Genomic DNA, 14593 nt, shown 5'->3' on the forward strand with positions numbered 1-14593 from the left:
AGGCATTTGATTAGGGTGGCTGTCCTGTGTTTGAATGGATATTTATACAGTATTTGATGTTGATTAACTGTACTAGACACAGGAAAATGTCTGTGAATTCATTAAACAAAGAAATCATGGATGAATCTCCCAAACATAAGTACTGATGCTCTCTTTAGAAAACAAAACAAAAAACAAAAATACTTGCCAGGCAATAGTGGAACACACCTTTAAATCCCAGCACCCTTAAGTAAAAGGCAGGTGGATCTCTGAGTTTGAGGTCAGCCTGGTCTACAGAGAGTTCCAGGACAGCCAAGGCTACACAGAGAAACCCTGTCTAGGAAAAAACAAAAAGCCAAAACACTTAGGTTTTAGATTTATTATTTTTTATGTATATGAGTGTTTTGTCTGTCCGTCTGTATGTGCACCAAATGCATGCCTGATGCCCAAGGTGGTCAGAAGAGGTGTCACATCTTCTGGGACTAGAGTTACAGACAGTTGTGAACTGTCATGGTGCTAGGAACTGAACCTGATCGTCTGCAAGAGCAACAAGTACTCTTAACCACAGCACTAACTGTCCAGCCCCTAGCACTGATGGGTTGTGATGGGTTACGGCATGATAAATTCACTGTAAATTGAAAATGCATTTACGGGGGCTGGGGAGAGGTGGGAGAAGGAACTGGGAAGAGAGGGGGGAGGGGAAACTGGTTGGCATGTAAAAACAAAAAATAAATAAATAAACAAAAAAGTCATTTACTATTCCTGACCTTCCCAGTCATAGCCTAGGACATACCACACGCTACAGTGTTGGGTGTTGGCTTTGGGCTGACTGGGTAGCAGCTAGTAGTACAGGATTTTCTAGTGATGTTGAGGAAGCACTGTCTAGCTGTCACCGTCCAGGGCGAACTTCTTAGATGTGGGCTTGTATAACTGACTGAGGGTTGCAGAAACGAAAGAGTGGTAGTCGTCGAGGGTTTCTGAAGGTGCCGTGACCAAATGTGTAATACGTCTGAGGTGGATTTGGCAGCACACCCCTTTGCCTGTGACACCTCACTGCAAGTCGGGGTTTGAATACAGTGTGTATTTCCACTGCCATGCTGTCGGGCCAGTGAGACCGTCTGAGATTCAGGACTGTTACATGGTAGGACTTGCACTGCTTTTTCTCTGCAGAGCTTTATGTTACGGAGAGAAAGTAGTTTAAAGATTACTTCCTCTTTTCTGTGTGTGGGTCTTTGGCCTGCGTGCGGCGCCATGTGCATGAACAGTCTGGAAAAGGTCAAAGGAAGGCTTTGGTTCTCTTGAAACTGAGTTACTTACAGACTGTTGAGCTGCCATGTGAACCTGGATCTTCTGAAGAGCAGCTGGTGCTCTTAACTGCCGAGCCATCTCTCCAGCCCATAAAAAAGCTCCAGAGTCTTAATATTTTCTCATCATTATCCTGAAGCTTTTATCGAGTTGGTATAACTTTGGGTTGTATTGTGTTAGACAAATAAGCATATCTGTGTCCTTAGTATGGAAATTTGCTTTCATGGTAGAATTTTGTGTGTGTGTGTGTGTGTGTGTGTGTGTGTGTATGGGTGTGTGTGTGTGTGTATAATAAAGAGTTGTTTTAAAATAAATTTATAATTTATTATCAGTAAATGGTTGATTTGTATAACCATTTCATTTACCTATGTACCAGGGATTACATAAAAATTTCTTGGGTGAAAAAGGATTATAAATAGAAAAAAATTTAAGAAATCTTAGGCTAGGAAATTAAATCTGAACTTCTGTTTTTGGTTGTTTTTTTTTTAACTGAACTCATACCATTTTTGAAATGTCATAAAGTGAAAAAAAAAATTAAGCCTAGCCATTAACTTTGAGTCTCTGGATAGCAGAAAACCATCAGTTTATGGAGACATATATACAAATAGTATATATTCAAGCTAAGCAGAGTGGAGTTCCCCAGGTCTGTTGTAATGGCCCCAGTGGGAAGAATGAGCATAGTCTCAGTGTGGTGGGGACAGAAGAGGTCGTCATTTAAGGCTGTGGCCCAGCAGCACAGAAGTGCCTGGGTGTGTGTTACGTAACCTCATCATTTAGGTGTTATGTATGTTGCAGGGTGACTCATTGTACAGTGAAATTTAAAGTAAATGCTAGTGTCCTTGACAGTGGCAACAGCATAAAGAGGACCACATGAGGAGAAGAGCTCCCAGGCCAGAGCCTGTCCCTTCCCCAGAAGTAATGGCCACTCATCTGGCTGGAGACTTCTTCTCGGCAGCCAGCAACCATCCAAGCTTTATTCTGATAGCTTGGTAGCACGTCAGGCTCCCGTCACTGTTGGTAGTGGTGCGGGTGAGAGCATTGGTGCCGTAAGCGACTGGTCCTCTGTTGACTCTCACATGGCTCTCTGTGGCTGTGACGGTGCTTTAGTGACTTCTTTTGTATCCACATTTTACACGTCTATTCACATGCATGTTGTCGGTAGATCCATACATTCCTGTTTGCTGGGCTGAAGGGGTCACTATAAATTAAATTTGTATCCAACTTACCTTTTAGAGATAAGTCAGTATTCTTAATTCTGGCAGTTTCAGTGCTCATGGCTTTTTTTTTTTATAGTTTTTTTTTTTAAATTAGTTTATTTATTTATTATGTATACAGAAGAGGGCGCCAGATCTCATTACAGATGGTTGTGAGCCACCATGTGGTTGCTGGGAATTGAACTCAGGGCCTCTGGAAGAGCACTCAGTGCTCTTAACCCCTGAGCCATCTCTCCAGCCAACGGCTTTTGTTTTTTATCATGTCCATATTTTAATTGAAATTTATTTTCATTTTAAGCACTCTTGCTGAAAAAAAAAACAACAACTTAGATTGTTAAACTACATTTCCAGGCTGGAGAGATGGCTCAGTACTTAAGAATATTTGCTGTTCTTGCAGAAGATCTGCATTCCATTCCCAGCCCCCACATGGTGGCTCATAACTATTCATAGTCATGCATAAGGTGCACATACATGTACACAAGCAAAATACTCATACACATGAAAATTAAATAAATGTAGAAAAACTAACAAACAAAAACCACATTCCATGTTATTTCACCGTACTTTGCGTTTTCCCACAGAATGAGCCTTGCACACACCATCCAGTAACGCTATGCCGGTTTGTCTGTAGGTGGAGGGAAGCTGTTGCAGCCCGGAAGAAACTCCGGCGTCAGATGCGGGCCTTCCCTGCTGCACCGTGCTGTGTGGACATGAATGACCGACTGCAGGCACTAGTGCCCAGTGCAGAGTGCCCCATTGCTGAGGAGAACCTGGCCAAGGGTCTCTTGGACCTGGGCCATGCAGGGAAAGTAGGCATCTCCTGTACCAGGTCAGTGCTCAGCGTCATGTCCTTGGGACTCTGCACCCCAGTTAGTTTCAGCATGAGTTAGACTGATGTATTTGTGGATGAAGATGGGTGGAACCAGAAAGTAAGGACAGACATAGGAATATATCTTGAGGGTTGTGTGATTCCAGTCTTGGAAATGTGTGACTTGTCCCCTGATAGGAAAGGAGGCTCAAGTCTGGCATGACCTTGAAAGACTCAGGCCCTGTTGGTACACTCAGATCAAATCAGTGATTCCTAAGTCTACCCTAACTTTCCACTTCTAGACACTGCTCCCGCTGTGCTTCCTTCATAGTCCACCTTCTGTGTTCTAAGGCAGTGTCCTTTCTTCTGTGTCTCCCTCAGCCAGGCCCTCCCTGCTGTTCCTCCCAGTCCCTGAGCAGTCTAGCTCCTAAGCTCCAGATTGTCCAGTCATAGCCATCTTGGGCTTGGTGTTTCTCTTCAGGCCCAGTGTCAATGTCATCTTTTGCTAGGGGCCTTCAAAGCCATCCTGCCTCCCAGTGGGCAGGCCTAGGGAGACAGTGTGGAGGTGCCATAGGCTCTGCCTGGATTGGACCTGGTTCTTCTTCCTCTGGCCACAGGATGGTCTCTCTGAGCATTTTCCTTCTAAGGTTTCATCTGGTTCATCAGATCCCATGGTCATCTCTGTGCTGTATGTAAATGGGGATGATAGTCAGGCACATCTTCTGAAGTCACAGACTAGGGTCCTTACTCTGACCCATGGCTGCTCTGATGAGACATGGTCTGGCTTCCTGAAGTCACTGTTTCTTGTGAATTCCTTCCCAATCCTGGCCTTTCTTCTCAGCCTCAGTCTTCATTGGTATTACCAGCCTTCTTAACTTTGCCTCTGTTCTTTTGTTTTGGTTTTCCAAGACAAGATCTCTCTGTGTAGCCCTGGCTGTCCTAGAACTCACTCTGTAGACCAGCTGGCCACAAACTCATAGAGACCAACCTACCTCTGCCTCCTGAGTACTGGGATTAAAAGCAAGCCTGGTGCCCACCTTTGCTGGTCCTAATCCTAGACTTGATTTTGTTTCTCAGGTCCACCCTTCTATAGCTCCATCTTTGGAATGTACCTTGGGTCAAACCAGGCCTCTCTGCCATAGCCTTTCCCTAGATTATGGCTAGAAGCCAGCTTTCTCCACCCATAATAAAGGGGTCCTCTGATATATCACCTTTGGTTAACGTTCTCATGATGCTTTCCAAGTCTCTGTACCTTGAGCTAGACCCTACCCCCACTTTGAAGATTTAAAAAATTTTTTTACTTCTATTGTTTTCAATTATGTGTATGTGTCTGTGTTTGCACTTGAATTCAAGTATGCACAGAGGCCATACGTGTCAGATCCCCCTGGAGCTGGAGTTCCAGATGGTTGTGAGCTGCCTGATGTGGGTGCTGGGCATTGAAATTAGGTCTTTTGCAAGAGCGGTATATGCTCTTTACCACTGAGGCAGCATTCTAGCTCCCTAAACACTACCTCTTAGCCACCCTCCACTGCTCTTTTCAAACATGCCGGGCTTGGCGGAGCTGTATCATGGCTGTCCCCACTTTCTGCTGCCCTCCAGAGGTTGTTATGCTTTCGGTCCTTCAAATCTTTGCTCATGTTTCCTTTTCTATGGCCACTGGAGTGAGATGGCAGCTCCAATCATGGTTCTTCCTCACATGCTATTGGTATCCCATTGTATTGGCATGTTCTGTTTTTTGGTTTGGTTTGGTTTGGTTTTTTGAGATAAGGTATATATGTGTATATAGTCTTAGCTGGCTTCCAACTCAAAGATCCACCTGCTCTGCCTCTCAAGTGCTAGGATTAAAGGAGTGCACTACCATTCCCAGCCTATAGGCATGCTCTGTGAACTACACTAGCCGTCACGGAGGCTCTTCTCTCCTGTGAGAGCCAGCTCACTGTGAATAGTTCAGTAGATATTTGGTGGGTTTGTATGACTTGTTAGTTTGTCAGAATCTAAATGCTCTCCACCAGGAAACATCGACAATTACTTTTCACTCAGAAACATCAGTAAATACTATTTATTTATTTTTAATTTTTGTACAGTGTATTTTGATCATATTCTTTCCCTCTCCTCACTTCTCCCAGATTCCACTCACCCACCCCAACTTCATGTTCTTTCTTTTTCTTAAAAACGAAACAAAAGATAACAATAACTAAATAAAACCAATGAAGTCTGTTTTCTGTTGGTCAGCTACTCCTGAGCACGAGGCCTACCCTGGAGTGTGGTTGATTTACAGTGTCACTCCATTGGAGAGAACTGATTTTCCTTCTCCCACCAGCTATAAATTGCAAATAGCCTCTTTTTTCCTTTGGTAAGGATTTATTTATTTATTATGTATACAGTGTTCTGCCTGCATGCCAGAAGAGGGCACCAGATCTCATTATATAGATGGTTGTAAGCCACCATGTGGTTGCTGGGAATTGAACTCAGGATGTCAGGAAGAGCTGTCAGTGTTCTTAACCTCTGAGCCATCTCTCCAGCCCGCAAATAGCCTCTTGATCAGGAGTTGAACATTGTGCCCACTTCCACTTCTCCATGCTGGCATTTTGTCTGGCTTCAACTTGTGTAGGTCCTGTGCATGCTGTCACAGTCTACAAGAGTTTATATTTGCTATCAGTCCTGTCCATGCCTGAGAATTGCTGTTTCCTCAGAGTTATTCATGACCTCTGGTCTTTTAACAGTCTGCCCACCTCCTGTTGCATATAGATTCTTGAGCCTTGAGGGGGGGAAATTGATGGAGACATCCCATTTAGAGTTGAGGGTTCCAGTCTCTCACTCTGCTTATTGTCCGGTTGTGGGTCTCTATGAATTACTATCTACTGCTAGAAGAAAGCATCTCTGATGAGGACTGATTGATGGACTGATCTATGGGTATAGCAGTATGTCATTAGTAATCATTTTATTCCTATATTCATTTTATGGGATAATAATAGTAGATGTTCCCCAAGGGCCCGTGACCTATGTAGCCTCAGATTCTTGGCCTCATTAATTGTGCCAGGTATGGGTTCCATCTCATGGAGCAAGCAGAAAGTACTGGTTATGGCTACTACGTTTGCACCACTATTGTACTGTGGATGTACCTTATAGGCAGTCACCCTTGTAGCCACAGAGTTCATAGCTTGTTAAGATTGGTGATTGTAGGGGGCTGGAGAGATGGCTCAGAGGTTAAGAGCACTGACTGCTCTTTCAGAGGTCCTGAGTTCATTTCCCAGCAACCACATGGTGGCTCACAACCATCTGTAATGAGATCTGGTGCCCTCTTCTGGCCTGCAAGCCGAACACTCATTGTATACATAATAAATAAATAAATCTTTAAAAAAAAAAATTGGTGATTGCTTTTTCTCCTCCTGTAGTTTATATAGAACCTTCCAGCACTATTTTACTAATCAGTAGGGGTGAAGTTTCAAGTTGAACACCAGCTCCGTTTCTCCATGTTTGAAAAGTATGTGGTGTCTTTAGCAGTAGGGTCTTACCATCAGGTTTGTGGGGGCAACCAATAGCATTGGCAGTGGCCGGTAATGTTTGAGGGAGGCCTATGGGATCCCTTTGGCCAATGACTCAAAAGATGTAACCTATTCCTGGTATTGGGGGAAGTAAACACTACTAATTTCTTCCTGTGGGTTGAAAGTAGCCTTTTGTAGTCCTGGTATCTTTCTTTTTTTATTCTTTGTAGGTTGAGGCGGCTTAGAAATAAGACAACTCACCAAATGAAGGTTCAGCACTTCCACCAGCAGCTTCTAAGGTCTGTCATTCTCACAGAATGTGTGTTTGTTTGTATTGTTCCTGCTTGGGGGCTGTGCAGTGCCTCACTCACTGTGATCTATTTCTTCCAGTAATGCTGCATGGGCACCTCTGGACCTACCGTCCTTTGTGGCTGAGCACCTCCCTGTGAAGCATGATCGGGTATTTTGGAAACTGGTGCTGGTGTTGCCTGATGGAGAAGAGCAGACAGCAGAGAGTCCTGGCAGGTCAGGAAGTTTTCTAAGTGGGAGTTTGGATGCTGGTATGGAGAAGGGCTTCTCTATTGAGAGTTATAGACAGGCAGAGTTGTGGTTCTTGGTGGGGCTGTTTGTCTCATTGTATGTATGGACACTAAAGATTTATGTTTTAGGCTGTTTTGCTCATGATATTTAGGTTTTTGTCATTATTCTACATATACATACATACATACATACATACATACATACATACATACATACTTAGTCCAAAAGCTTTAAGAGTTGAGGATTATTTAAATCTATGGTATGGTATCCTGACTAGTATCTATTTAAGAGTTTGGAAGGAATTAGTTTATACTTTGTCTGCTATAATTTATCTGTTTCATCTTAGGAAAAAATGTCTGACATTTTAAGAAAATGAAAAATGATATGATATATTTTCTTTTTTCTTTTTCTTTTTGTTTTTTTGAGACAGAGTTTCTCTGTAGTTCTGGCTGTCTTAGAACTTACTTTGTAGATCAGGCTGGCCTCACTACCACTGCCCAGGCATGATACTATTTTCTATAATCAAATAGCTTCCAGAAATTATAATCATAAGGCAACTATGATGCTGGTATAGAGTGGCTTATGCCTGTAATCCCACCACTTTGAAGGCCGAAAGAAGTTACTTTTATTCTGATAGCTTTATTGAAATGTAACTCACATGTTACAAACTTTATTCACAATGATTTTTATTCATGGGGCTTTACAACCATCACCTTTATCTTACTCTAGAACATTTTTTTCTCTAAATATAAAACCTATGTTAAAAGTAATTGAATGATACACTTTTTAAAATGATAATCATCCTGTTTGCTGAGTTCCTTGGGAAATGTGTGTCTTGTAGCAATTCTTAAAGAGTCAGGCATGAGAATTTTTTTAAATTACATGTGTGTAGGTATTCTGCCAGCATGTGTATTTGTGCCCCATGTGCTTGCAGTGCCCACAGGGACCGGAAGAAGACATCGGGCCCCTGGAACTGGAGTGAGCTGCCTTGTGTTTGCTGGGAATTGAACCCAGGTTCTTTGGAAGAGCAGCCAGTGCTCTTAACTGATGAGCTATCTCTCTGGCCCTGAAGAATGTTTGTTTGTTTGTTTGTTTTGTTTGTGCGCCTGTGTGCCACAGGGCACATGTGGACATCAGAGGACAAACTTGCAGGAACCTGGTCTCTCCTTACACAGTGGTTCTCAACCTTCTTAATGTTGCAGTTCTTTAACACAGTTCCTCATGTTGTGGGGACCCCCAACCATAAAATTATTTCTGTTGCTACTTCATAACTGTCGTTTTGCTATTGTTATGAATTGTAATATAAATATCTGATTGCAGATGGTCTTTGACCCCTGTGAAAGGGTCATTTGGTTCCAAAGGGGTTGTGACCCACAGGTTGAGAAACACTACCTTACAATATTTAGGTTCTAGGGATTGAACTCAGGTTGACAAGGTCTGGCAGCAAGTGACTTTATCTACTGAGCTGTATCGCAGGCCTATTGTGAGAAGTTTGATTCTGTAAAATAGTTCTTCATTGTTGTTGTTGTTGTTGGTCTTTTGGGGCAAGTTCTTACTATGTATGTACCCTGGCTGTCCTGGAACTCACTCTGTAGACAAGGCTGACCCCAAACTCACAGAGATCCACCTACCTCTGCCTCCCGAGTGCTGGGATTAAAGGCTGCACCACCACACTTGGCTGCAATGGGTATTTAACTCCAGGGATGGTTTCAGTTGCTCAGGTCCTTTCATTTTTGGTTCACCATTTTAAGTCACACTAGAAGGAGCCAGTTGCATGGTGTCTTTCCACTTACTCAGGTAGCTCAGTAGAGGTCCTCACTCCATTTTAAAGTAAAACCTGTTTTTTCCAGGGCAGCTTCACTGTAAGATTCGATGTCTCACTCTATATCCATATAGTATTTTTCTTGTTTCCCTGAAGATTTCTGTAGTTTATTTTAAAATTACACTTTCATTCAAATGGTATTTTCTTTTATCTACAGAATACTAGAAAATTGGTTAAAGGTCAAGTTCACAGGAGATGACAGCCTGGCGGATAATACACATGATAATGCCGGTGATATCCAGACACTCACAGTTTTTAATGCCGTCAGTAGTAAAGGAGACCAAACAGTTTCTGTCAATGTGTGTATAAAGGTGAGTGACAGCCACTTCATGTACTATCATGATTTCCTTCCTTTATCAGACAGTTCTGAATTAGAAATTACTGTTTATTCTCCAAAGTGGTTTTAAATGGCTTTGAGAAGATCAAGAGCAAATGCCAGTATCTGTTTTTCTTTACACTTGATAATATACCATAGCCATCCACTTGTGTAAGGTTTTAGTTTATATTCTAAGAGAGCAGAAGATTCACTTTCTGTCACTTAGAAATGTCTGAGATGATCAGTTTTTTAAGAGAGGAAGTTGACCTTTGCTGGTAGTATTGAAGGTTTCAGCCTCTGACTGATCTTGTTGCTCTTTTGAGGAAGCACATCATGGTAGCAGAGGGGATGGGGGCACACAGCAGAAGCAAGACCATATACTTGACAGCCAAGAAACAGAAGAGAGGGAGGCTGACATGTATCCAGTGACCTAGAATCTCCACCAGACCCCAATTCTTCAGGACTCCATCACCCCCCAATAGTGCTAGGCTGGAGACCAAGCTTTAAATTCATGGGCTTCCGAGGGGTATCAAGATTCAGACTACAGCATGGAGCCCTGGCTGCCACAGACTTCCTTGAGAACATGATACAAGTTATATTATAACTTTATATTTTATTTTTTGGCTTGACTCAAGGTGTCACCTCTGTCCAAATAACATCCCGAGTGCCACCACCACCCGGCTGAGCCATTTTTTTTTAAATATTTTTTTTCCCCCAAGATTTATTTATTTATTATATATACAATGTTCTGCCTGCATGTGTCCCTGCAGGCCAGAAGAGGGCACCAGATCTCATTACAGATGGTTGTGAGCCACCATGTGGGTGCTGGGAATTGAACTCAGGACCTCTGGAAGAACAGTCAGTGCTCTTACCCTCTGAGCCATCTCTCCAGCCCTAGAACCATTTTTTTTTTTATGAGCATTTATCCCTGTTACTCTACTTCATCTTGAGAAGTGTCTTAGTATCCCTCTGCCACTCAAACACAATATTCTCACTATGTCTGTTTTACTGAGAAAAATAGTTAAATTTAAATTTCCCAACACTGTGTACTTACTGTGCTGTGGCTCTGCTCATCAGGCCCTTGAGTTTGAAGTAACTTTGTGCATATGGCATGCTTAGAGCAATGCCAGGCAGACATCTGGGCTTGTCTGCTGTTGGTATTGGCAGCAGTAGCAATACCGTTTCTTGGTTTAGCCCCCTGCCTGACAGTGTGTGTCCTCTAGCTGCTTCTGAGGAAAGGGTGTGTAGGAGGGGGATTTTCTGATTCCTTTCCTCTCTGAAAGTACCCTTAGTTTATCCTCTCCTTTCTTATTGTTGCTCAGCGAGGTTTGTAGAATTGTAAGTAGAAAATTATTTTACTTCTTGTTAGTATCTACCACTGCTGTTGTGATTTTCCTTGGGAACCTTTTCTTTCTGCCCATGGGGTTCTGAAAACTGGCTCTGAAGTGCCAAGTGTGCCAGATTCCCTCATTCATTGTGTGAGCTTAGCAGGTCCTTTAGGTCGGAGACTTCACTTTTGGGCAGTGGTGGAAATGAACCCAGTGCCACCTGCATGCTAGGAAAGTGCTCCGCCTCTGAGCTGCGCACCCAGGCTTTTCTAAAGAGTTTGTAAGTCTTAAGGGTCTTAGTGAGTTTTCTGAGCTGCCTTGAACTTGTGGTCTCATAGCCGCAGCTCCCCTGAGTGGCAGCTCTGATTATAGCCAGTTTTAGGCATGTAATCTCCTGACATGGAGACTTCTTTTACTTCTGGGCCCATTTTGTGGGTTTTTGTTTGTTTGTTTTGCTTTTTAAGTTGCAGTAAAAAATGATGGGTGTCATTTTAGCGTTTTATATGTAGATATCATTGTACTATTTATATTTGCCTCTTCGACTCCCTTCCTCTTCCCTAATAGTCCCTCATGATGCCTGCTCTTCTTTCCTTTACCTTTTTATTACAGATGGTGAATGACATGAAGTGATCCTCTGAACATCTTTTTTCTCTTTTAAATCTTATTTATTTTTATTTTATGTACATTGGTGTTCTGCCTGCTTGCATGTCTGTATGAGGATGTCGGATTCCTTGGAACTGGAGTTACAGACATTTGTGAGCTGTCAGGTGGGTGCTGGGGATTGAACCTGGGTCCTCTGGAAGAGTAGCCAGTGTTCTTAACTACTGAGCCATCTCCCCAGCCTGATCCTCTGAACATCTTATTCTTTCTACCCTGTGTCTATCTTGTGTCTATATACTGTATTCTGAAAGATAGTCTTGGTATAACACATTCACCAGATGTATCCCCTTATTTCTGGAGGGGGCTAGTGCTTTTGGGTCTAAGGATCTAGATATTAAGAGCTTCAGCTGTCTCTTCTGGGTCTCTTTTTTATGTTGGAAGCTCTTTCTTCAGACGTCTTTGTTAGTATTTAAGCGGCGCTAGGAACCCGTCCGAACAGGACAAGACCACAGAAGAGTTTTATTAAAGAGGATAGAGGTGACAGGCCTGTGTGAAACACACGTGGGTAAGGAGATAGGGGGGAGAGAGAGACTCATGCAAGATGGCACTGGCTTTTTAAAGTTTGGGCCTCGCATGCATACAGGAACTCCTGTGGGTACTTCACGCATGCGCATAGATTACATGGCGTAGATTACATGGCTGCGTGCGCGCTTTACGCAACCACGTAAGGCCACAGAGTCCCAGTCCCGCGAGATGTCTGACCCGGAGATGGCTATTCTGAACCGGAAATAGTTAGGCGGTCCGTTGGGCAAGCCCAACCATGTGGACATGTAATTCTCTATCAGTCTTAGCTGAGGCTGGCTGGCTATACCCGAACAGGGCCCTTAAAAGTTGCCAGAAGCTCTGTTTGTGTAGGAGCAGATGGTCACTGAATGGCAAGCAGACCTTTATAAGGGGGATTCCCAGATGTCTGGATCTGGGTACCTATTCTGTGGGTTATTCAGTTTCTAGAAAAGCCTCATTCCATTCCTCCCTGGTGAAGCTGCTAGTACTCAGGTCAGGGTCAGAGGTCACCAGTATTCCTGTAGCCTTGTCGTGGCTTCCTCTGCATCATTTATCCAGAGATTGGTCCCATTTTCTCAGTGCTGTTAAGACATACGCCTGAATCTCTTGTCTGCTGCAGGCTTGTTTCATTATGGATTGAACCTCTTTATACTGGTTCAGAGTTGTTAAGATTACAGTTAGGTGGTCAAACATAAATGTAGCTGGAGGCTTTTGTATCTATCTGTTGACTAGGCAGTTTCATGGTCTCCTGTTTGGCTGGCCCAGCTGTTTTTTGGTTTTTTGAGACAGGGTTTCTCTGTGTAGCATTGCGCCTTTCCTGGAACTCACTTGGTAGCCCAGGCTGGCCTTGAACTCACAGAGATCCTGCCTGCCTCTGCCTCCGGAGTGCTGGGATTAAAGTTCACCATCCCTGGCCCAGCTTTGTCTTTGAAGGATTCTCAGGGCACAGTGAATGCATGGTGAATGGAACACTTTAGTTGTTCTTGCTATGAGGCAGACTGTTTCCTCTGTCTTTTTCTCTGGTACAGTCATCCTGATGTCTTTGATTCCGTTGCAGGTGGCCCATGGCACCCTTAGTGACAGTGTCCTTGATGCTGTGAAGAAACGGAAGGACCTGTTGGGAGCCAGTGGGCTCATGCTGCTGCTTCCTCCCAGAGTGAAGAGTGAGGACGTAGCGGAGGAGGATCTGTACTGGCTGTCGGCTCTGCTGCAGCTCAAGCAGCTCCTCCAGGCCAAGCCCTTCCAGCCTGCGCTCCCTCTGGTGGTTCTTGTGCCCAGCGCCAGAGGAGCCTCCATGGGCAAGGAAGTAGAGGACGGTTTGTGAAAGAAGTCTCATTCATGGTGTTCACTTGCAATAAGTGGGTGGAGCTTGAGTTTGATGGATGGCCCGCAGTACAGGGTTGGGAACCTTTGAGACTAGAACCTAATTTGTTCCGTCCACTGCATGGTGGGCCAAGACTAGCCCTGGGATGTGTCACAGATGAAAGTGAGTGTTATTACATGGGACCTTCCTCTTTTTCTCTTAAAGGTCTGATGTTACAGGATTTGGTTTCAGCTAAGCTGATTTCAGATTACGTTGTTGTTGAGATTCCTGATTCTGTTAATGATTTACAAGGCACAGTGAAGGTAAAGTTCCATCATTTTAAAGGTTTATTGGCATACTTATTTTTCCCTCTTCTGATCTATCTTGAATTTTATATAGGTGGTTTTGTTGGTTGGTTGGTTGGTTGGTTGGTTTTTGAGACAGTATCTTGTAGGACAGGCTAGCCCCAAATTCACTAGGTAGCCAGGGTCATCTAGAGTTGATCAATCTGCCTATTCTTCTTATGTTTTATAGGCATGCACCATCGTGTCCAGCTTATATTAGGAATTTCCATTTTAATCGCATGTTTTATACATACATATACCTTTCTAAAGACACAGGCAGGAATAAAAATAAAATTTAGAAATGCCCATAGTTATGCTTTCAATAATATATTAAACTGCTCACATAAGTTTTTTGACTTTGCTTTTATGAATTTAAAACATCTTATATCTGAATGTCATATTTATCTAATTTTTTAGAGTGATTGCTCTTAGAAAATATAAAGAAATAATATTACTTGAGATTTCCTAAAAAGGTCTGCTGAAAACTATTGAGGAAAAGGAAGTATAGGGATTAATAAAACTAACTCTATGGCCTGAGGATGGAGCTCAGTGGTACAATACCCACTTACCATCTAAAAGGTCCTAGGGTGTATCTCCAGTACTATATGAAAACCAAACCAAACCAAGAATGTAGGAAAAGCTAACTGCAGGTTGTGAAGCATCCTGGGAACCCGAGAAGCTGCTAATTCTAGGAATAAGGCAGTGTGGCTCTGCCTCAGTGGGTGAAGGAAGGCCTGGTGAGGTCCTGGGTCCTTCCAGGAGGGCTCTGCAGCTTCTGCTTACTAGCTAGATAATGCTCATGGGTCTCCTTTGGTCCCTCTGTGAGGTGTAGCTCCAGGGCTCTAGAAATCCTAACTCAAGTGCAGAGAGGGCTTGTGCCCCTTCTCCGCAGTGGCTGAGATTTTGTTCTTGTGATCCTTTTCTTCTGCAGCCACGGGAAGAAGGCTAAGCCCCTTTAGAAAACGGTTTTTCAAAACGATCGAGT

The 14593-nt window shown here is 43.4% G+C and overlaps 1 protein-coding gene across 1 annotated transcript in view; it reads left to right on the top strand.

Annotated features, from left to right (window-relative positions):
- The window catches only part of LOC118569516 (minichromosome maintenance complex component 3 associated protein), a 52713-nt gene that overhangs the window by 26800 nt on the left and 11320 nt on the right, over nucleotides 1-14593 (top strand). The window contains 6 exon segments of the mRNA XM_036167350.1: nucleotides 3130-3327; nucleotides 7022-7090; nucleotides 7182-7316; nucleotides 9311-9464; nucleotides 13019-13277; nucleotides 13490-13587. Coding sequence (XP_036023243.1) covers nucleotides 3130-3327; nucleotides 7022-7090; nucleotides 7182-7316; nucleotides 9311-9464; nucleotides 13019-13277; nucleotides 13490-13587 — 913 coding nt within the window.

Source organism: Onychomys torridus, chromosome 18 (assembly GCF_903995425.1).
Source record: "Onychomys torridus chromosome 18, mOncTor1.1, whole genome shotgun sequence".
In the NCBI taxonomy this organism is placed as follows: domain Eukaryota; kingdom Metazoa; phylum Chordata; class Mammalia; order Rodentia; family Cricetidae; genus Onychomys; species Onychomys torridus.